The 24,064-nt window shown below is 42.6% G+C and overlaps 2 protein-coding genes across 8 annotated transcripts in view; one reads left to right on the forward strand and one right to left on the reverse strand.

Annotated features, from left to right (window-relative positions):
- The window catches only part of dock7 (dedicator of cytokinesis 7), a 54,764-nt gene extending 41,551 nt beyond the window's left edge, over positions 1-13,213 (reverse strand). For all 7 annotated transcript variants that reach the window (XM_079739842.1, XM_079739841.1, XM_079739840.1 and 4 more), the window contains exons 1-14: positions 13,099-13,213; positions 7,535-7,631; positions 6,459-6,634; positions 5,722-5,790; positions 5,327-5,456; positions 4,917-5,129; positions 4,714-4,799; positions 4,519-4,585; positions 3,614-3,763; positions 3,177-3,257; positions 2,297-2,459; positions 961-1,103; positions 734-827; positions 274-436 (exon numbers count right to left, since the gene is read on the reverse strand). In XM_079739842.1, the coding sequence (XP_079595968.1) occupies positions 274-436; positions 734-827; positions 961-1,103; positions 2,297-2,459; positions 3,177-3,257; positions 3,614-3,763; positions 4,519-4,585; positions 4,714-4,799; positions 4,917-5,129; positions 5,327-5,456; positions 5,722-5,790; positions 6,459-6,634; positions 7,535-7,631; positions 13,099-13,136 (1,670 nt within the window). In that variant the 5' untranslated portion in view covers positions 13,137-13,213. The remainder of the gene's footprint in view (positions 1-273; positions 437-733; positions 828-960; positions 1,104-2,296; positions 2,460-3,176; positions 3,258-3,613; positions 3,764-4,518; positions 4,586-4,713; positions 4,800-4,916; positions 5,130-5,326; positions 5,457-5,721; positions 5,791-6,458; positions 6,635-7,534; positions 7,632-13,098) is intronic.
- A 771-nt stretch (positions 13,214-13,984) lies between these two features.
- atg4c (autophagy related 4C, cysteine peptidase) lies at positions 13,985-21,870 on the forward strand. Its single transcript, XM_079740614.1, has 10 exons — positions 13,985-14,389; positions 14,693-14,776; positions 15,195-15,428; positions 17,287-17,644; positions 18,094-18,164; positions 18,290-18,504; positions 18,703-18,781; positions 19,730-19,806; positions 20,340-20,459; positions 20,887-21,870. The coding sequence occupies exons 1-10, from the start codon at positions 14,314-14,316 to the stop codon at positions 21,052-21,054; spliced, it is 1,482 nt and encodes a 493-aa protein (XP_079596740.1). The 5' UTR covers positions 13,985-14,313; the 3' UTR covers positions 21,055-21,870.
- The last annotated feature ends 2,194 nt before the right edge of the window (positions 21,871-24,064 follow it).

Raw genomic sequence — 24,064 nt, forward strand, 5'->3', positions numbered from 1 at the left:
CTGTTGCCAACAAAACAGAGCGGTCAGATATAGTGTGTCATCACCAGCCAGGTCATGCACCCGGGTAACCCAACCCTGATGTGTATGGCCTCACATTAGTCTTGCCGCTGTTTTGTCTTACCTCTACTAGAGCTGAACAGTTATGACAATGATTATTTTATCCAATACTGTGATCGCTGTTTATTCATTACGATTAACAGATTATCAATTCAATTCATATTCTGTGGAAAAACGCTATTTCGGTTCATATCCAATACATTTTGCAGCCCTTACCTGTACGTGGTGTTGGGCACGTAGACGTCCCTGGCAGGGAACTCCAAGATCTCCCTTGTCGGCCTGACCCGGCTGTCCGGGTAGGGTTTGACCTGCTGGAGGTCAGGGGTCAAGCAGTAGTGGGGGTTCTCTGGCGCTGGAGAGATGTCCAGCTTCAACTGGGCTGTGGTCGAGGGAATCAAACAATTAATAACTCAAATCAAAAAACAAAACTGAAAAAGAATGCTCAAATGAGTGAATGTATGTATGTGAGCATGTCAAACCATCGTAATTTTACTCAGCAAAAACTATTTTCCTTATTTGCTAGTATATATATAGTATTTCTCGAACAATAGTTTATCCTATTGACATTTTTACTAAAAACACTTTATCGGCCAGGAAAAGGACAGTGTTTAGCAAAGTTAAGAGCGAGTCAAGCTGAATCATTGCCAACTGTCTTTAGTAGTCTGTGCCGCTGTACCTGTGATCGGTCTTAGTCTCCTCAGCACAGAGGAAGGCCTCCTCATGTCCGCCAAGAACTTATAGAGGTCCTCATCACTCAGCCTGTCCCCTTCCTAACACAAACACACACACAATAAAACAAACAAATTAGAAATCACAGCAGGTCACTTTGTTCAACTCTGTCAGACCAGGAGCCAGACCGTGGGTCCAATGAGAGAGTCTATGACTGGCCAGTTCTGACCGCACCTGTTTGAAGAAGTTGGTGACGGTAAGCGTGGCGGGTCGGAACCCCGTCAGGCTGCAGCACTCGTCCCCGCTGGTGGTGCGCTCCAGCGAACGCCTTCCCATGATGCTCGAGTTCCGCCGCTCTGACCACGAGCCTTTCCTCTCTGTGTGCACGCAATTCAAAATATTTGAAATGTTATCTTTTTTGTTTTTTCCCCACTAGGACAATGATAGCCCGGCGAGGTGTTAACAGGACGATGCGTGACATGACACAAAATCTTTTGCAAAACATTAAAGAAATACAAATGATGTGTGTTACCTTTTGATCTGAAAGGTTACAAAAAAACACACCAGGTCACAAACTAGCTATCAATATGGCTGAACGGTTTGTTTGATATTACCTTAGGTATAATCTGTGATTAAGTCTAGGAGAGCAGTTTAAAAGGGAAAAAGTGTGAATGAATGTTGTGCATGAACGAGTACTAAAGGCATTACTTAGAATGGACTGGGGGGAAGCAGCGTCTTTACAGACCTCCTCCTTTACTATAACACAACTAAAAATACTATACCATATACCAGGGGTCAGCAAATGAGTTTTTCCTTGGGGCAATTTTTTTTTCAGCCAGTAGGTGGCGGGCCAGAACATTATCAAAAAAAGTTCAAAAAAGTCTGTACATGATTTTTTGAGTGAGATATGCATTTCTGAAAGTACCCCGCCTACAGTTACCAAACGAGCGAGTCAGTTTCGGCACCCCCTCCTACGTAGGAAGGGGGCACAGTTGAATATTACCTCCCACTTCCCCACTCCCCTCCAATCAGAGCATAGCTAAGATTTTGTGGACCAGCGGACGAGCAGCACTGGCGGGGGGAACTCGGCGGCAGCCTTGCAGCTAAGCTCCGGGAGTACAAGCTCTTTCTCTGCCTCCTCCCTAGTCTAAAATTAATATTTGTGACTGTCAGTTTGTGGGCCGCCATTTTCCGACCCCTGCCATATATCATCAGAATCTCTTTAACATAGTGGGTTTTATTTATACAGAGGGGGTCGAGGAATAACACAGTGGACAGGTGTATGACAATATAATCATTCATTAAAAAATAAACCAACATTGAAGAATGAGGCATTTCAAGTTATGATCCACCTGTAACTATTTATCCCCTCCATTTAATATAAAGAAATCTCATAGTAGGACATATTAATCACTGGCATATCTTCTTATTCAAATGGCCTCAGACTACAACACTAGCTTTAGATTTTCCATTTAAAATCAAGACATGATCATACGGTCTAATAGCCCAGAGCTGAGAACCACTTCATAGATCACCACCCTCCCTGAAGGGGACTCAAGGTTTCCCCGACCTGATAGGCTTATCTCCAGCTCCGTGTCTCTCTCCAGGCTGCCGGCACTGTTGACAATGTTCATCAGGTGGATGGCGGTCCAGGCGAAAGGCATGCGGTAGCGGCCCAGGCGCTGGCAGAACTGCTCTGATTGGCCACGAAGCTTTTCCAGCTTCTCCTTGTTCTGCAGCAAAAAAAGACCCAAGTAATACATCCGTCACAAAATCCAAATATTGAAAACATAAACTCTCTAGAAATAAGATATGCCATTCCAATACTAGCCATATAATCAGACTTTAAGAATAACTATATAAAGTTTTATACACCAAGCCCAATACACTACATATATTAATAATACGAGGATCAAAAAAGAACACAAAGAGGATCACTGAATTACTGTGCAGATACCAGAGAACAGGGTACCATGTAAATGAGTTGTGAATGGCACAAACTTGCAATTTAACTAATCCTTTGTTAGCAGTTTAACTTACAGAACAATACAATAAGTAACCTATTTGAATGTAATATTAATCCCCAAATTGAAAATTGGTTGCCACAAATGCACAGTTAGAGAACAGAGGGTGAATGAATAAAGGAAAGGAAATACTTAAATTATTGAAAAATAAAATAAGTAAATAGAATACAATTAAATATATATAAAAAAACACAACAACATCATCATTGGCAAGGCTTTCAATGGTCAGAGACAAGCAGGTCAATGTTTTAACTAGAATAGTCCGTTTGTACAAGTCAATGCCTCGCATGATATTGGAGTCATGGAAAAAGAATTCCAGGCCTTTTCCAAATGCAGAGGGATGACATATCTGTCCATTAGTAATGTACAAAAATCCAGAGGCGACAGATTTGTAAAGCAGGGAACGAAGCCAAGGAGTGATCATACCTTCGCTGCGTCAGACTCTTTGAAGACCATGTAGGGCTCGGCACACTCGCCTATATCGCCCTGCTGCAGCACCTTCTCCAGCTGGAGAGACAACACATCTTAGCTGCAGACACACGTCTCTGTTGGACTGCATCAGTTGCATGTTTATACTCTGCAAAATTATAAAGTCTAGCTTTTCAAAACCTGTTTTTACTTATTTTTCGACTTGTTTGAAAAGCCGATTTGCAGAAAGTTTGATAAATTTAACTAATTAGAAATACTTACTATTTTAACTTAACTAATGTAGGCCAACACTTTTTTTGTGGTAGGCCAGCACTTTGAATAAAGTACATAAAAAAGGTCAAAATAAGTCATTGCCTGTGTTTTGTGTACATTTTCCTATGAGGGGCAGAGGGGAAGGCAGGGGTATTGTATTGATGGCAGGGGTATATCCTGACCTGAATGACCAGGAAGACGTCCTGCGAGGGGTGGGTGATGGAGAAGATGGCGGAGCGAGCCAGCGTGGAGATGGCCGCCGTCTGGATGTGCGGACGCAGCATGCCCTTGGTCTGCTCTGAGTTCAAGTCAAAGAAGAAGTTCTCCGAGATCTGACGGAATAAAAAAAACACACACAATATGAAAACATAGACAACGGAGTCGTTAACGTTTGAACTTTACGAAGCATCACTAAAATGTGAATGAAATGTGATTTACTTGAGTTTTACTTATGGCATTGATCACTATCAAACGTGTCTATGGATGACAGACACTTTGATGAATTTGAATGTCAGATCGTGGTAGAAGAATACGTAGCACAGTTTATCTGTTTGGCGATATGTGCCTGTATGTTTATCAAATTGCATCATTCCATCAACTTGTAGATAAGTGAGGGAGAGTGTTAGAGGGAGAAGGAGAGAGGGAAAGCGTGAGAACGAGAGAGATGAACGTCCATGGGAGAATGAGGCCAAAGAAGTGATTGGGATCCAAAACATATCCACAGCTCTAGCATCCAACTCCCAATACAAGTACAGAGTGGCTCCCTTTAAATGTATCAGGGCGCATGTTAAAAACGCAGCTGTTGAAAAACACTGCATGTGAATAAGTCCTCTAGCAGTGACCATGCAGCTACATATAAATTCATGTACTTGCGACGACAACACGGAGGTCATGGTCATAAGTGTCCTTGCGCCCTCATTTTTTGAGTTTTAATGTTTATAACAGGGTCATCTTTATGGCTCCCCCCACTAAACTCACAGAAGGGAAGCCAATTTGTCCAGGAAACATTGTGACCTATGGCATTCAGTTACTCCACTATATATCTACAGAGCAAAATGTGACCCTGACCTCCTGATGGCCAGCTTACCTTTTTCTTTTCCTTCACGTCGTATAAGGCCAAACTAGCGAAAATGGGCTCAATTTCGATCTCAAACCTTCAAGGGCAAAACAAAAACAAAAGGAAGTGAGGTCAGCAGAACCCAGCGTTTAATAGAGAGGGAAAAAGAAAGTGCAGAGCAAAGTGTTTCTTGTAATTGTTCTTATTTTTCTATCCACCACATACTTCAGGGACAAGCACTTGACAAGAAGCCTCTGGCCGAAGTGTTCTTTGGGCACGTCTGGAACACAGTGACGCTCAATTGGCTCCTCCTGCAGAAGTAACACGCAGAGAGACACAGCAGACCGTTACACCAACGTCAAATATACATAAGTGAATAGTCAACTTCTGACCCTCCACCTTTGGGGAGTGCAGGCGCCGGGCAGTACCTCGTCGAGGGCCGGGTGTAGGGCGAAGAGCTCGCGGTGGCGGTTGGCCTTGCGCTGGTCCTCGTTGTTGCGGTCGATTTCCTCGTTGGGTGAGCGGTCCAGGAGGTGCGGCAGGAGGGCGTCGGGGAGGGAGTTCTTCAGGTCGAAGATGCTGCATGCCCAGCTGCCACGCGGCGTGTCGTCGATGGACATGGAGCGCCGCTTGAGCTCATCCTGGTCACACACACAAGCATGGGTACAATCAATCCAACACAAATATTTTTTGCAAAGACAACAGAATCAGACAAAGGAAGGTTGTTTCTAGGAGGTAGTTCTGTTTAAGTAATAAGGCTTTACAAGGTGTGACCCCCCCCCCCCCCCCCCCCCCCCCCCCCCCCCCCATGCTATTGCTATTGGTTCAGGCGTCTGACCTGGTCGTCCTGGTAACTTGTGCTGTCTATGATCTCGTCAGCTTCAAAGAGCTGCTTGGGAAGGCCCTTCTGACGCTCCTTCTGCTTGTCCAGGGTGTTGGGGTTGAATCCCGTGCCAAGCTTGTGGTATCTGGAGCACACGTCAGATTATAAAGATGTCTTCATGTTTTGGATCCATGACAGTCATGCTACATATCATACTTGCATAGAGTGCTTTAAGCTTATGGACGGTCATTTTATGTTTGTTATTGATATTACCAAGAAGAGGTCATTTACGTCACTACCAATGAAATAATTAGGGGAAAAAACATTTAAAAAAAAACTAAATCTATGAATCAATAAATGAATCAGAGTACATAAAACACAAACATTTATGTTATGAAATGGCATTTTACTTTCTGTTGACGATGGCCCAGTCCTCCGTGTAGGACCTGACGCAGTCTCTGACATGTGTATCCGTATCCCTGATACACACACACAAAACTAGTCAGCAAGTCTCACAGCAAGGGTTTCCAACAAGCAGCATCTTGTGGAAGACATTTGCTAGACTACCATCATTGCTTTCTCTAAAGTAAATATCAATTAATATTAAACAAGGTAAGTGGATTCCATCAGACACATTGTGCTGGCAACAGTTTAAGATAATCGAATGCAGCGTAGAGAGATTTATGAGGATATAAGTGGGGGTTTAGCTCAAATGCAATGGCATACAATCATATTTGTCCGATAAGGGTGATCAGGTCAATTCATGACCAATAGATAATGGACTGCTTAACATATGAGGATAGTCACCAAAAATGTGGCACGGCACTCAGTCAAAAGGGGACTAAATGCCCATGCCAAATAAATTTGTCCAGTTAGATCTTGAAGGGTACATAAATAACTTCAGAACAGCGTGGCCTGGACGTGAAATTTTGTGCAGAACCGAAGTACAGAGTGCTCATGCTACCCATGCTCAAGTTCACATTTCGTGCACCAGCAAGCGTTTCCCGTGCACGCATGGCCTCACACACACACACACACACAAAGTAAAGTTTTAATGACTTAATAAAAAATCATGTCCGACATGGATTCTGGACACCCGTGCTCATCCTCTGCGACTAAACTGCCATCCAGCCCCGCCCTCTCTTACCCTTCCTCTGGGAGCGCGGGCGCCACGGTGCGACAGTCCCGCGGCACGTAGGTGACCTCGATGTCGTCAGGAGGGAACTCGATCAGGTCCCGGAGCGGCCCGGATTCCATGAGCGGGGGGTGGGTAGAGAGGTACTCCTCAAAGTCCACTGGCTCCACCGCCTCAGTGAGGGGAACCTGGGGGCACACCGGTGGCCGCACTGATCAATAAGGGATGATAAACGCAGCGCTGCAACCAGGGGCCCAGGAATCAGTTGAAGTTACACAAAGGGAATATGTCTGGGGGGCCCCCTCTGTTTGATGAAAACTTAGTATGGTTGGGTTGCTTGTAATAAAGAGTTATCAATTGTGAAGGTGATAAACCGGAGCCATGGCTAACAATTAAAGCAGACTAAATTAACAATCAATGTACAATCAATGAATTGATTTTAATAAACATCAAATAATTGATAGTTACAGCTCTAGTCATATAAATATACTGTGTTCACACCTTTAGTTGAAATCTCATATTAGCATCGTAGATTATGACAGAACAGTAGGACTCCATACAAACATATCCCGGAATGGATTTCACAGCAGAGCCCCGGAGGGTGTTGCGGTTCAACTAACACGTTTCATCTGCAAGCAAGTTTCTCCTCAGCCACCCAGTTAAGGAGTTCTCCAGAGGGGGAAATCACTTCGGAAGAGGATGCAACGGAGGCTGGTAGTGGCAGGTGGTCTGAAACACTACCTGCTCTCCCGAGGAACACGTGCACAAACATCCACTCACTGTCTTATTGAACGTAAGCTACATCCTAATTGGGAAGATATTGATGTGGTAGTGCATTTGCTATTTTTGTGCATCTGATCGGCTGTTGCTGTTGGCCTAAACAAAAAGGTGACATATGATGGATTTAATAAACTGACAACCATCCACTTCAACAATGGGAAGGATAGCACGTAGGAATAGACTTGTATTGAGAATGTATTGAATTGAATAATTTCATTACACCGTTTCAATGAAAGTATGAATTAACATGTTTGAAGGGTAGGATGCTGAATGGGTTCATGTCTAAGGTACAGGGGCGTGTACCCTACCGTGTTGCTTGCAGCCGTTCCCACGTTGAGGTTCTTAAGGAGCTGTGGAGAGCCATACTGACCAGCGATCTGTTTCCGAACCTCTGCTGCCACAGTCCTGTGGGGGAGAGACAAGGTTTCAACTAGGGCTGGGTAAAAAACTTGATTCAATCGATTTTGGATCGATTTCATTTAAATTTTGCAATATTGATTCATAGCATGAGATCGATTTCTTTTTTCTTTTGATTTTTTGTTACCATTAATATTATTTTTGCACTTTAATGAACAATGCCTTAATGCAATTTGCAGTGATGGAATATTGTAGTTCAAGTACACTTTCACTTGCAATTCCTTTCTAATTTCAAAATTGCACTTTTGAGACTTGAGACAGTTTTGTTTACAGCTCAAGTTTAAACTGTCCAATTTACAAGTTTGCACTTAAAACCTGTTGTTTAAGGTGAAGAGAAAAAATAAAGTACATTTGTATTTTGTAACACAGTTGAGCCATTTTCATTATTTAAGAGCAGATTGAATCGAATCGTGATTAATCGATTCAGAACCTTATGAATCGAAATCTAATCGATTTAGGAAATTGGCCAAGATACCCGGCCCCTAGTTTCAACCAAATGGCCCAGCGCAAATAGTTTGGCATATGTAAGAACTAGGCAAACGGGGGAGGGGAGGATAAGAAGATGATAAACATCCTGTGAGAAAAAGCCATGATACTTTTACTCTGACATTTACTGTCAGAGTTTTCCTAAAAAAGTATTGTGGAAGAGCTTAACTGTAATATTTTCTCTCTAGATTTTTCTTGAAATGTGGAAACTAACAAAAAATAAAATGAATTTAGTAATTAAATTGCATCAGTAATTTAATTAAAAGGGTCTGCTATTGTCACATTGATGAAATAATAATAACCTTCTTACTAATCTGATTTATCAGAGCTTGGCCTGCTTTAGAATGCTCTCTAGGCCATACTATCGCTTATCCAAATCTGTAAGAACTGCTCCACACAAATACATTCAAAACATTGTACAAATACAGCAGAAGACCCCACAGTAAAATACCCCCTACCTCATCAGTAAAATACCAAACACAGTACAGTACACCACACCGTACAGAAAGAATGAGTCCCAATTCTACAATGACTATAATAGATAGATTAGATGCACAAATACTTAATCTTAACTTGAAAATCTTTCTTTACTTCCTTACAAAGCTACTTAAGGTGTGTGGTTGATTGCCCCTTAAAGTAACCACTCTTGGTACAATATTTAAAGGGGACATATTATGAAAACAACACTTTTCCTGGGATTTGGGGTGTTGCTTTGGGTCTCTGGTGCTCCAACGCATACAAACTTTGAAAAAAGTCTGTACATGATTTTTTGAGTGAGATATGCATTTCTGAAATTACCCCGCCTACAGTTACCAAACGAGCGAGTACAATCCCTTTCTCTGCCGGACTGCCTCCCCCCGCCGGAGCTTCCGCCGACGCAGTCCGGAGGAGACAAGGAGGAGAAAGGGATTGTACTCCCGAGGCTGCGCTGCCGGACTGCCGCCGAGCTACCCCCGCCGGACTTTTCAGCTCCTGGAGGACACCCGCCGGAGTAGCCGGAAAGCTTTGGCGGCAGTTCAGCTCCCGGAGTACACCGCCGGTGTCTGCAGTCCGGCAGCTCCGGCGCGGGGAGCTCGGCGGCAGTCCGGCAGCTCAGCACCCCCTGTAACCCAGTGTAGCTTGAAAAATGAACCCCCTGCCGGCGACTTTCATTGGTTACTGCTGCAATTTTGTCCCGCCCACGGACGCTCTGCCTCATACGGATACAAATCACATTTGCTACACATGTACCACCTAGACGTGTTGCAAAACTACCTGCAAAAAAAAAAACACAGCTGAGACTTGCAGGAGCAGATTGGAGCAGTTGTAACGATGGACTTGTGCTGCTCATTAAAATGCTGAATCAACATAGCGTTCTATATCATTTTATTTGTGAGGAAACTTTTCACAGATGCGCAACTTCTGATGCATTAGTTCACATTTGGGTTTACGAATGCACACATTTTGGGAATGTTCTCAGATTATGAAAGACGGGTGTGCGAATGTGTTTTGCACCAACTGCGCTGCAATGATTGTAGCAAAAGTGTCAATTGCATGACTCTTTGAAGTTGTGATGCACGGGATAGGATTTGTGCACCTGTTACACAGACTTGTGAACTAGTAGACCCTATTTAGTGTTTACAATGGTAGAAAAAATATTTACGACTTCAAATGTACTGTTACACATTTGTGACTTTAGTGAACGCATACAAAATCTGCAGTTACAGGTGCTAAAGACTTTTGCAACAATAATACCTTCATACAAAGTTCCTTTCCCCCAATTCTTCTCAACCATTGCCGAGATATCCCCCACTAGGAGTCTTTACTTGTTGTGGAAGTGCCAGACGTCAGACGCAGTCTTTATGATTCATGATATCATCCGAGGCGCACATAGCTTTTGGCCGTGATATTAGATATATTATATAAATACACATATATAATATTATTATTATTATATTATATTATATATATATATAGAGCTCCAGGAGTCCGCAAACGGCAACAATCCCTTCTCGCTCATGCTGTGGTTCAGTCTGACAGCTCATTGGTCAATGGGCAGCAGCTCATTTTCATTAAAGCTACAGACACCAGAAACAGCGCATTCTGATGGGACTGAAACCAAGGGGAATAGCGGTAGGCAAGATTTTTTTTCCTAAAAGCTATATCTAGCATACAGCTTCAAAAACATGTTTTCTGGAACTCAAATACTGTGTTTACTTGCTGTGAAAACGTCATAATATGTCTCCTTCCTCATTTAAAGAATTAAAATATGTATCACTGCACTACAAGGGCATACAACTAATAATAAAAACAGAGCTTCAAGCTAATGGAAAAATATAGGCTGGATACAGGCTGGATGCGCGCATCCAGCCTGCGCGCTGTATGCAAATATTCAGTCGAGGAGGAGATAGCAGTCGTTAAAGCTTTCAGCTTGAGCAGAAATACTTTTTAATGTACAGTTAGTAATTAAATTTACCAAGGGGCCATATTCAAAGCTACAAAAAGAATACAAATAAAAAATAAAAAAAATCAAAGCAACTCTAACGTCGCCCAGCTGGTGGGGGGGCAATGACGTCATTGTTTGCGTTTCAGGCGTCCACATGAATCCCAACACGAAAACTCATAGGTTCTTTACTTAGCCTCCCTGGGACCTGGTTTCAGAAAAGTGTGTTTTCGGGCACCGAAAACGCCGGATCCGTGTGGACAGTCAGCCCAAACGCACAAGACTATGTGTTTTCACCAGAAATTGGTTCCGTGTGGACGGGGCTTTTACAACATCATGTATTTTGTGTTTTTTTCCTCCAGTGGGAGACACATTTCACTTACGCATACACACATTCCCTCTTTCTCACACAAACACTTACAGATACGCAGTCTCACTACATTGAATGGTGTTACATAAAGGATTTCCTTTGAGTCTAAATCAAGCAGGAAAACCATTTGAACTGTTGCCATTGAACCGTATGACAACGTGTCATATGTCCCCCGAGGCATCGGAAACACACAACAAATAATACATCCAAGCGACGCAGAGGAGCAAGAGGTCAGAGAATTGTGGGGGCGATGAGGCATGTGTAACCACAACAACCCATGAGGGCCCAGTAACACTGAGCCTATATATAATCTACACAGAAGATAGACCAAATAATACATCAGGATCACATGCAGACCGGGGAAAAGGCTGAGCAGCAGCAAGAGAGGGCCAACTCTGGGTAGAACAAGATGACACAGTTTGGAGATCCGGTGGCCTCTAAAGCCTCCACAATCTCCCTCTCCGAGAAGGAAGAGGGTCCGGAGCGATGAACCGATGAAACACACTCCAGTGCCCAACGTGCCCCGGTAGCTGTAGCCATCTGGTTTTTTGTGCGCCTCAACTGCACACCAGGAAATCACTTCATTATGCAATAAGTTCCTTCTCAAGAGAAGAGTTGCACCTCTGAGCCACAGCAAACATCGACAACAGCACAGGTTATCAGCAGAGTTTTAAATATTTTACGATTAGCGGGATAAGCAAACAACAGACAAATCGATAAGCAAATAACAACCACTGATCAATGTCTTTTCGAACGCCGAAAGACATTGCACTGACACAGAATTTTTCTGACCCTGTTATAATCACCCAAATGCAAAGTCAATAGCATTTGACACCTAGGCCTATGCAATACTACGACAATCAAGGTGGACAAACAGCAGTCTCCACATTACATTGCTGACAGTATACAGGGCCCAGTTTTGTAAGAGAAAAGCATAATTATACTAATGTGAGCCCCAGTTCATAAAAATTCACGATCAGGAACATCATGATCATATCATCATCCCTACAATCCAAAAGAGAGGCTGTTAGTAAAAAAGCCCATGACTAATTTGAAACCTTACATATCTTCTTAAGCTATACTATTTTATGTTATCTCAACCATTAGCTGCGGCACTATGTATGTTACATGCACTGTGTTCAGCCTCTATTGTGGTGTGCTTGTGGTGAACCACTTTTCCTGTAAGGGTAGTATGGCAATATGGATTAATTGGCCTATGACATGGACAGTATGCCTCTGGTAGAGATCAAACCAGTTATATGATGTTAAAGCAAGTAGGCATAGTTATTTCCTTGTTTAAAAGAAAATGATGTAGATATACAACGTCAAAGTAGGCAAATTATATAAATTGTAAGCCTTCTTCAAGACTAAAGAATAAAAGGATGTGGGACTTCCTTCCAATAGCAACACCAGTTAATAACCTGTCAAATGGAAAGTTCAATTACAAAATCCGTTTCTCTAGAAACGTTCAAAAATAGAATTATAATTCTGCCAGCAACTTTTAATTCCAGAGAAAAACAACATCCTCTAGACTTTTTGTTGTCAGACCATAAATATTGTTAATCGGTATTGACTTGCAAGGGAACATCTTCAAATCCCACACAATGCCCTTTGTTAAAGAGATTAGTCTGATCTGTCTCGGGGCATGGCAGATCACTATTTGATGGCTATTGAGAGGCTTTTGAGCCCAGTCTCGCTACATGACAATGGTCTGCTTTATCGTCTCAACTGGGTGTTGGTAAACATGACAGCAAAGTTATGCCACATCAGTGCCCCCACAGCAAACTAGCAACCGTTAGCTGAAGGGGGTTGATTATTGCCCGAAATCCCTTTAAATCACACTAACTTTACCTTGCCGGATTCTATGGAAACACGCCCACCGTGTCATGCAGTGTGCCTCTGTTACAATTTCAACACACACACACACACAACGACAACAAAGGAACAATTACGATACGTCACTGGGGTCGCTGTTATGTATATGGGTGGGACTGCTGAGCATCTCTCCCCGTATGGCTAAAAGGGAGACTAGCTTGAAAATGCTAGGCTCTGCGGGCGGCTGGGCCTCTGCTGGTACATGAACCCCCGGTGCTCAGCTGCAGATGACCTTATTATACCACCACTACGTCGATCCGGATTGTTATAGAAGCATGGAGGTGTAGCCCGCTAGGTCTTACCTGCTTATTTTTTGGGCGAAGGCGCGGCGTTCAGCCATGGCAGTTGCCGCTGATGTGCTTTAGCTAGATTCCCAAGCAGGCAGGCTCCGTTTTCCACTCACTCACTACTCATCGCCAGCTATCCTGGGGGAAGACTGGAGAATGGAATGGGCTACCGTAATTGCTGTAGTTGTGCGCAGGACTACACACCCTTGTTGTATGGGGCACACGCCCTACAGCTACTAAATAAAATGCACCATGGCTTTGATGAATGAAAAAGTGCAATGTTCTGTAGCGTTAAAGCTATATATGATATGTATAGGGCTTATAAAACTAAGGATAGAAGACTAAAGGTGTGGCGCTATACCCACTTGAGAATAATCATTTACATAAATAGGAGGCGTGTTTAAGTCTAACTGAAACGCGTGTGTCGTTTATTATGTGTCAGAAAAAAATAACAAAACTGGCAGAAAAAAGACACTATGCGCCGACTCACCTACCTGAAGATGTGGGAAATTCAGTTGCTGGGTTTTGCACTTTTTAGTACATTTGCAATGTTGTAGCGTAACGTCCCCAGACATTACTATAATTATGTCCAGTATCATTTCATCCAACAAATTGTAATTCTACTATTATGGATAGAATTACTATTATAACTAATATACTATTCATCAGTAGGCTACATTAAATGGGTGGCATTAAACAACCAATATTAAAAGATTAGATCCCTATAATGAACAGTTTAACTGCGCGCTTTGCTTTTCCCTTATTTTCTCAGCCAGTTTTTATTGAGTGTGTGCGCCTGTTTTGTTGTACAGCGTAGCTCAAGCGAGCGGACTAGTGCGAGTGTTTATAAATGACCAGGAAGTGGGCGAAACCCCGCCATCTCGTCGTAAGTATCAAAATAAAACATTCAGCCTATAATCTTGGCCCGCTGGAAAAATCGCGAGAAGCAGTGATTCTGCATTTGTACTTCCTCGCGATGTGAACATTGGCAATATAAGTGTTACTCCGATCGCAATATCTCTTTAAAGAAAATAATACAATTGTTAAAATACGTTAGGTCGATAGAGGACCCTGCGCGGTAACAATGTGTCAGAGTAAGGTCTGATTTCAGTGATGCCTACACGCAGCCAACAACAGTATATATGTGTGTGTATGCGCTTGTTTGTGTGTCTAAAATTACGTGCTGCAGTTGGCTGATTATTGGCATGGATTCTGTTCCTAAGTGGTGAAATGGAAAATAAAGGAGACGAGGAAGTGGAAAAACTAAAGACAAAGTTCAGGTCGGCATGGCACAATGTGAAGTACAGTAAGTGAGCTGTATTTGCTTGAGACAACTATCAGCAGTATGTCTTAATTGTTGTCTATTCGCAAAGTCTTCATTAATTTACATTCACATGGTGTCAAGCACTAGTAAAATATCGATAGATACACCATCGAGGTAGTCTCATATGTATTCAGTGAATATGGCAATATAGAATATGACCCTGTTCAATTGTGTAGATTACAGACTGATCGAGATAGCTATTTTCAATTGAGTCAGGTCTTTAAATTAGATTCGCAGTTGTTATATATACTAGTTAATCTACTGAAATAACTTCACACGTTGTAGGTTGGGCACTGAAGTCTAAGACCTCATTCAGTAGGAATTCTCCAGTGTTCCTGTTGGGAAAGTGTTACCATTTCAAGGCTGAAGGTACACACACGCACACACAAACACGCATTACTGTGTTCGTCCCATTCAGGTCATCACTTTGCAGACACTTTGAATATATTAAATATATTGAATGCTTTGCATGTTTTTACATCCTCATGCAACTATGAAATTTATATTTAATCCTACTCATCATTTTTCTGGTTTTGTGGCTGTCCTTTATGCATAATTTTAAAATATAGTATTGCTGTGAAGGTCATTGACGTATGTATTTGGACTGGCATCTAGACTGGAAATTAATACGTTAACAAAGATGCTGAAGGCTCTTCATAAGGAAAATGATTGGTATTGGAAATGTTACTAATATTGGAAAAACTCCTAATTGTTTTCAAATTTAAAACATAAGGTTATTACGATTACAAGAACCAAAAAAAATTGTCCTTCCCTGTTTTGTGTACAGAGGATGAGGACACGCTGGCTGAAGCTGGCCATGAGGCCTGGAATGAAGACCCGCACCGGGGGAACGCCGAGTCGTTCCGCAGGGACTTTGCGTCACGTGTGTGGCTGACATATAGGGAAGAGTTCCCACCCTTACCCGGCTCCGCCCTGACCTCTGACTGTGGCTGGGGCTGCATGCTGAGGACTGGACAGATGATGCTGGCTCAGGCCCTCATCCTGCACTTCCTGGGCAGAGGTGAGTGACACACCATGAACAAACAAACACAATCCAATAGTTCTCGCCCACCTCTCTTTAACAACATAATACAGAAATGCATTGTGGGTAATGTATGGGTCTCTATTGAGGGAATGGTCGCACATCTCCAAAACTTGTTGTATGGCTTTCATTGAAATGTTCTTAACTTTTTAGTTTACTAAATTCTTTAAATTTGGCCTTTTCTCTCTGAAGCACAAGTGTGTCCACATTATACTCCATGAATGCATTTAAACCACTTAATCGAACATGGGTGTTTACATGTGTTTATGTAAATGTCAATGTACTAAAATTTAACTTTAACTTAAGCATATGCTTTTATTGGTCATAGTATACTATTATTTCTAAAGCATACTAGTCCAATCTCTAAATCTAGAAGGAAAGGGCGACTTTGTGTGATGTAATGACTTTGATAGCAAGGAAAGTTGTCTCTGTATCTCCGAGAACTATCCTCTGGGGCATTACTCAATGCAGCCTGTGATGGGTTGGAGCAGAAAGTTTAATGCAGTCATTGAGAAAACAATATTTAAAACTTCCAACTGGGAAATATGTCATTAATGAACTCTTTCTCTATAAAATGACTAATGGCCACTTGGGGGATATTTATTGATCAATTTATCTGTCATTCTCTTTGGAGCAAGGTCATTATGTGAGTGCCCCAGTCTCTTCCTCTCAGTCTTTGTGTTTATAGCTGGAGACACTCCCCTTCTCTTCTCCTTGGGCTCCCACCCTGTTTGTGTGGGCATGCCGACGTAAAAGTGATATAGTGATACATATCCAGGCTTATAATTGAATGAGCTCCTGATTAAAAAAGAAAATGTGCCCATGTACCCGTTGCGGCGCGCTAGATTGCTTCGGTTACCGGCAGGAGATTAAACGTGAAAACTTTAATTTCAAAAGCTCAAAAGTTCAAAAAAGCTCAAAAGTTCAAAAAAGCCTTTTTCGTGAGAGGAGGACTGTGTTGCTCGGTGCACTCGATAATCAGAGTTCAAGACGCGCTCAACAACCATCTAGTCAAGCGATACGATTCCATGCACTTCCATTGGGTGATGATTCGTAATGGTCTAATAATCCATTGCATACCATGAAGTCAAAGTCGTCATGGTGATTTAGGCCCCGTCCACACGGAGCCGAATTTTTTGGTGAAACCGCATAAGTCTTGTGCGTTTCGGCCGACCGTCCAGACGGTGCCGGCGAATCAAATCTATCCGAACCTATGCGGTTTCGTGTTAGGATTCGTGTGGACGTCTGAAACGCAAACGATGACGTCATTAGCCCCCCACCAGCTGGGGGACGTCAGAGTTGCGTTGAATTTTTTATTTATTATTTTATTTGCATTCTTTTTGTAGCTTTAAATAAAGCCCCTTGATAAATGTCATTACTAACTACTTTTTAACTACATTAAAAAGTATTTCTGCTCAATTGAAAAGGTTGAATCTCCTCGTGACTGAATGTTTGTATACAGCGCGCAGGCTGTATGCGCGCAGGCTTGATGCGCTCCACTTTTTTCTGTGGAGAACCAGCGCCTTGAATATTTACTACAGCGTTTCTACAGCTCGATGCGGTTTCGCAATGACTCCATCTTTACGGAGATATTCCTGAACCGTATAAAACGAAACCGGATCGTTTTCGCCCGTTTCGACTCCGTGTCTTCACTTAACTCCCATTTATTTATATGTTTACAAGGGTTGTAGACATCGATGAGAATAGCTTTAGGATAAGCTAATAAAATGCATCTAGTTAGATCTTATATTATATAATTTAAATAGATAAAGTATATATTTAGCTTGGGGAATATTTGCATCAGAAAAGGCTTTAGCACTCTCCTGCCTCCCTTCAGACTGGACGTGGTCAGAGGCCCTGAACTTGGAGTCCTTGGACACAGGGACACGGACCGCCAGGGCAGCCCAGCGCCTGGTAGCCACACTTGAGTCCTCTCTGCCTGGCTACCAAGACCCAAAAAGACCCCGGTGTCTTCCTGGGCCCTGGCTCCAGGCCCAGGGCGGCTCCCAGAGCCAGGGAGCTGCAGAGGAAGCCGACGGCCACCTGAGGGAGCTGTACCACCGCACGTTGGTGTCCTGGTTTGGAGACAGCCCCGGGGCGGAGCTGGGTCTCCACAGCCTGGTCCGCGTAGGCCTGGAGCTGGGCAAACAGGCTGGGGACTGGTACGGGCCAGCCGTGGTGGCACATATCTTGAAGTAAGTCTGGCATTGTACGGTGATGACAGTGAGAGCACACTAAGAGTACAGTGTCCACTCTGATTGAGACCATTCATTTCAATACGAAGGCACACCGCACACACAGTTTCAGAAACAATATCGCTACAATAAAAATTACAGAAATCCCCATATTATGAAGGAAACAGAGGGAGACGATAAAACAAATAAAACATAAAACTACTTTAAATGAACATAAATGTATTTATGGTATACAGATGATTATATTATAAATTCTCATTTGTTGAACCCTCAAATACAAGACGGGTGTATATCAGCATTCATTCAATTGTCAAAAATAAGTCTGATGACAAATATTTTGTTTTTCGCTCTCTTTAATATCATTCCTTCTCTCTTTCTTTCTTTCTCCCTCATTCACATTTCTTCTCTTCTTTGTGTACTCGCGTATAATCCCTTATTATCACCTGTAGAAGAGCTGTAGAGCAGGCAACAGAGCCTGGATTGGCCAGCATAACTGCTTACGTCTCACACGACTGCACAGGTACTGATAATGGCTTTGAAAATGCCACGCTATTGTTCTACACCTCATTTCTGTGGGACTTTATTAGAACATTGTTTTCTTCTTCCTTTAATTGGATTGTAATTGTTCTCTTTGACCCTCCTCAGTGTACAATGCAGATGTCATTGACATCCACAGGTCAAAGTCCTTTGCTCAGAGTTCAGGCAATCCTTCCCCACTTGACAGCCAAGGCCCAACCTCCATCCCATTGGACAGCCAAGGCCCAGCCTCCATCCCATTGGATAGCCGGGCTGTCATTATCCTTGTCCCAGTTCGGTTGGGTGAGGATAAGACCAACCCAGAGTACTTCAACTTTGTCAAGGTGAGACAAAATCAGTTCTCAACTGATCAGACAAAATTGAGGTCTCAAACTAAAAAAGTTAGAATGGAACATATTGTAGTACCTACGAGAATAACTTTAGAAACAAACTGTATGGTCTATATTGTGTTTCTATCTTGTCTGATGTGTCTCCCTTTCCCATCTGTCCATGTGTTTGTGTTTCTGTTGTGCGGCTCACAGAGCGTTCTGAGTTTGGAGTTCTGTATCGGTGTCCTTGGGGGGAAGCACGAACAGGCTCGCTATTTAGTGGGATTTCAAGGTTAGTGTTTGTGTGTGTGTGTGTGTGTGTGTGTGCGTGTGCGTGTGTGAGAGATTGGATTGGTAGGAATAGAATATTATTTTGCATAATATACCCTGTTACCTTCCTTGTGTAAAGAGAGAAGTTAAGTTAATGCATTCCTGTTTGCATGGGGAAAGCGGATTGAGGTGAGTGGGGGTGGGGGGTGCCCCCTCACTCTATTTTCAACGACCCCTCCCGAGCCTCCTCATTCATCACTAGTAAAAACCTCCCAAGTTATAAGGCTGTAATTGATTTCCATAGGAGGTGCGCATACATTTCATCGGGCCCCAGTGGTGGTGGTGGTGGTGGTGGTGGTGGAGGCAGAGAGGAGTGAGTGGAGGAGGTTATAGTGAGGGAGAAGTGAGTAAGGGAGGAGTATGGAATCCAAAGAGAACCGCTCTTCATCACCTTCAGCAGCCTGAAGAAACCTCCAGTTGTACATCTTGGCAGTCAATATTTACTCCATTTACATTTTACCAATTTGAAACACGGAGCGGCGTGATGTCTAAATGACAAGCGATACATTCTGCCTGCCACCGTGCCGCTTCGGCCCACATTCATCATATGCAAATGGAACGGCGGTATAATTGCGTGTTTGCAAAAGTAATTCCCTCACACAAAAATTTAAAGACCGCCTCTTCTTTTTCCTCTCTTGTCTTTTCACTTATTTGCTTTTTTTGCTGCCGACGTGAAGGATGAGCTTGTACAAACGCATGCGATTATGCAGAATTGAATCCACCCTGGTGGGTAGTAAAAAGCAACAACCTTCCGGGAGGCAAATTTGACGGGGAAGAATCTTAACAGTTGGCGGAATGGGTGACTTTGAGCTGCTCTGCATAGAAATTGCAAAATAAAGTGTTTTTTATGTATTTTTTTTCTAATCATCCAATGTTTTTGAATAACTTGTCTTTTGTTTTGTCCTTGCAGACGACAGCTTGATTTACATGGACCCTCATTACTGTCAGTCTTTTGTGGATGTCAGCAAGAGCACCTTTCCTCTGCAGGTAATGTGAAATTACACAGACGAGCTGACTTGGGGAGCGGGCACGCGGGGTAGGCGCGGCAGTAATGTGAATTTAATAGTTTCTGTTAGTACTTAAGGGTATGAATCTTAAAGCGGCCCTCCACTCAATTACCGAGTGCCAGGCGGCTGATTTATTTGCCGCTGCTCCAGCGCATGTAGCCGTCGCTTAAGAGAAATATGGTGAATCAGAGATCAGCGGCAGAGGGATCCTGAATATTTTAGGGGCCGTACATTAAACCGCCGCCTCCACCACAGGTACGATGGGGCTTCAGTTGAATGATGCAATTTGACAACGTGCCTAGTAGGGTACATTTATGGATATTATAATGGCTCATAGAATAGGATTTAGCTTTTTTGACTCATGCCGAACAAGTGGAAACATCCATATAAGATAAATTATGACAATACAACAATGTATCCGACAACAAGGTGACGGTGCAACCCGTCATGTTTCCCCACTGCATGTATATGTGATGAATATATTGAGGTGGTTTTTCATTGATTTTTGTACAGTCTTATCACTGCCCGTCGCCAAAGAAGATGTCGTTTGCGAACATGGACCCGAGTTGCACCATAGGGTTCTATTCTAGGACAGTCCAGGACTATGACCGAATCAGCCAAGAGCTTTCCAAGGTGAGGGAGAGGACAAAAAGACACACACGCTGTTCCACTCACTATGTCATCATTTTTTCAAAATAATGTTCAACTATGGACTGAGGATGAAGAAAATGACAATGACCCAATAAAGTGGGACTCTTCATCAGATCTCCACGCAGGTGGGACCAGGCTGTAGTATTCTCAAGATGAACCAGCAGGTGGCAGCCTTTAGCCATGTATTGTCATCGTGTCTTGCCAGTTCACTGGCTCCTAGGCCAGGATGAAAAGGGGAAGGTCTCTTTGATCACTGACTGCTTTAATCCATTGTAAAGTTTCCATTTTGATGTGGTAAAAGTCAATTTTCCTGCTTGTGCACTGAGGCAGTGGAGAGGTAAGTTCCCCTAGGTGGTGGAGGGAAACATTTTCGCTTTCCGGCTACAACTCTTTCCGCTTCTGATTGCAGTTGCTGCGGCCGTCTGCGCGGGACAAGTACCCGGCGTTCACCTTGTTGGCGGGTCACGGCCGGGACTACGACCTGTCTAGCAGCCTGACACCCGAGAAGAGGGAGTGGCCGTTTATCCGAGACCCTTGCAGGGCAGCCACCAGCATGGGTGACTTTGTCCTGCTCTGACGGGTCCGCGTGGACCTTCAGACGCCGTTCACTCTGAACCCCAAGAGGTCAGGGGACTTTGCCAAACTGTCGGACTTCCAAAGCACAGTGTCTGAAAACGATGCGTCTTTGAGAGGGAGGGAATTGTTCAAATCTATGGGAGACTCAGGTTATGCATAGGTGTTCAGAATAGTTTGCAAGCGTATTTATTTCCCATTCCTGATTGGCAAAGGGTGTTCAATATTGTCAACTCCTAGACGCCTGTAGACAGGAAAACACTTTTCTCTTGTCACTTTTGAATAATATCTATGTCTCATATTTACACTTACAATTAACATAGAACCAAGCACTTTGTTTTCCTGAAATTGAAAGTAAGTATGTTTTCTAAGTTATTTTTGAAGTTATCAACTGGACGATAATATCCATCTTCACACTTATATGAACCAATACAATATCTGTAACTGTAAAACCACATTGATAAACAACTGTCAATGGAGAGAAAAAGGCTGTTGTTTTTGGGTACTTTCTTGGTTTGAAAGGTTATGGCTACTAATGTAAAATATCAAAAGAAAAGCATATATATAACACTAAGTCCACTTATTTAAAAAATTAAACAAAATCTTTAAGATTTTGAATATATAAGATTAATTTAATCTTCTGCTGTAAATTTGCAACTGTAATACCAAATGTAGACACAATACTAAATGTGGCTACAATACTTAATGCACACTGAATTAACATAAGCACTTGAAATTGCTTTTTAAACTGTTGTGCAGAAAACCTCAATAAGATAAAAAACATTGCATTTCAATATAATTGGTCCCTGCATCCTTTTCCACCGCAGGAAAGAAATACAATAAATAGACACATAGTTTGTCTCATTTCCAATCCTGAGTGCAAACGTTGGTGGTGTGTTGAAATGCATTGGGACCTCTTCCATTTCACATCTGGTCCAAAGCAGCAGATTAAAACTAATCGGACGTGGTGCCCGTCTCTCCAGCCCATTAACCAGGGAGCAGATAGTATGTGACCCACTGACACCGGTGGCGATGGCGTTCGCCTATGAAGGAAAAGAAAATATCCTTGTGTGCAGTGCTACACACACACACACACAGTCTGTTTTCCTGTACATTACAAATTCTGTGCCAAGAGGTCAGGGATAGATGAATGGATGGATGGACAGAAGAAGAATCGTTCATCTGTCCCCTGTTCCTTCATAGCACTGGGGGGCGGGGCGGATACATAAAGGCCTCATTCGGGTCCTCTGCTCTCATCCCTGGTTGTTTTTAGAAGGACTACACAACTGGCGGGAACTCAGTTTCCCACGGCAACAGACTGGCACCCTTCAGGTCCTCAATGAGAGAATGTTGTAAGTCAGCGGAAAGAGTGATGGTGGGGGGGGGGGGGGAGTATCATTTTTTTTTTCTCTCTGTTGGGGGACATAAAAGGGCATTTGGGCTGGGGGGCACAGGCCACTGTGAGGGTCTGCTGTGTGGGCTGTGTATTAACAGGGATGTATGAATATTTGAATAATGAGTCACTCGTGTACGGCGGCTTTGTAGCACATGCCCATCCTTCCCGTTGGGTACAATAAGGACAAAACATGGCCTGTTGAACACAGCTGTCAATAGTGTCATTGACATTTGCGGATTCCTGAAAAATCTAATCTGCAGCCAAGCAAATTCCTCTGAATGGAATCCATAAGAGTCGTCCCTCTGTTGTAGAGTTGAAATGGAGTCGCGCGCGGGGGTGGGTCGTAACACTGACACTTAATAAAGGTTTTTATTTGCTATTTAACTCAAATGAAGACACGAATGCATGGCGCCCTGATACTTTAACGTGTCATGGTGAATAAGTAGAAGAGTATTCGATCAATGGCAGCTACTTTTGACAATAAAACAATCAGCAAATTACATTGAAAAGAAAGGAGTGATGGAAGTGGATGCACATTTCTGGATTTGTACTTCATCAAATCTGATTCATTCACAAAATGTAACATGGTGTACGTAATGTAAAACTGTATTTTAATACAATCGTAACTTTACATGTAATCTCTTGAAACTACAACATTAATAAAGTCCTAAACAGAAAACCCTAAACTGTATTATGACATAAATATTGGTCACCTCTGTTCAAAATGGGCGATAACGCAGAAAAACAAAAAGCTATCTGACATTATGAAGTCACTTTTATTTATATAGCACATTTAAATACAACAGGAGTTGACCCAAAGCGCTTTACATGGCAAAATAGAGAAGAGCAGGTAAAATAAAGTTAAAAAGAAAAAAGTATGATTTCAAACAAAGCTTAAAAGAAAATGGGGAAAGGAGGGGGTTGTTAAAAGTAACAGAGGAAAGGTAGGTTTTTAAATTAGACTTAAAACTGCATATGTTGGTATAGAGGACTTAATATGGGGTGGAAGGGGAATCCATAAATGAGGGCCAGCAACAGAGAATGCCCGGTCGCCTTTTGTTTTGAGGCGTGTACGGGGGACAGATAAGAGCTGTTTTGAAGACGACCAGGTCAACAAAAAGTAAAGTCTTAAAATAAATTCTGAATTTAACAGGACTTGACCCTGGACTTGTGTGTTGTGCTCTCTCTGTTTGGTACCAGTAAGCATCTGGCTGCTGCATTCTGGACCATCTGTAATTTGTGAATGTTGGATTGAGTAAATGGATATAGTTTGGATTGGATATAATATTGCAGTAATCAAGTCTGAAAGTAATAAAGGCATGGATGAGAATTTCAAGATCATTCTGGAATAAAAAGGACTTGAGATTGGTTATAACTCTAAGTTGATGAAAAAAAACCCACTTATATTATGAAAGCAAGATTAGTCTTTCAAAGTAAAGCTGGTAACAAAACAGAAAAAATGACATTTTGCATAGCAATTACTCTGCGTTATCACAATGGCCTTTAAGACGCACACATTAAGTGCTCGTTAACATCGCAAGATCAAGCAACCGGAGTTATCAAAGATAGAAAGTGTTGTTCAGCCAGAGGATTCTTTAGTAGCCAGTCTACTACTTTA

This window comes from Pollachius pollachius (assembly GCF_949987615.1).
Source record: "Pollachius pollachius genome assembly, chromosome: 7".
Lineage (NCBI taxonomy): Eukaryota > Metazoa > Chordata > Actinopteri > Gadiformes > Gadidae > Pollachius > Pollachius pollachius.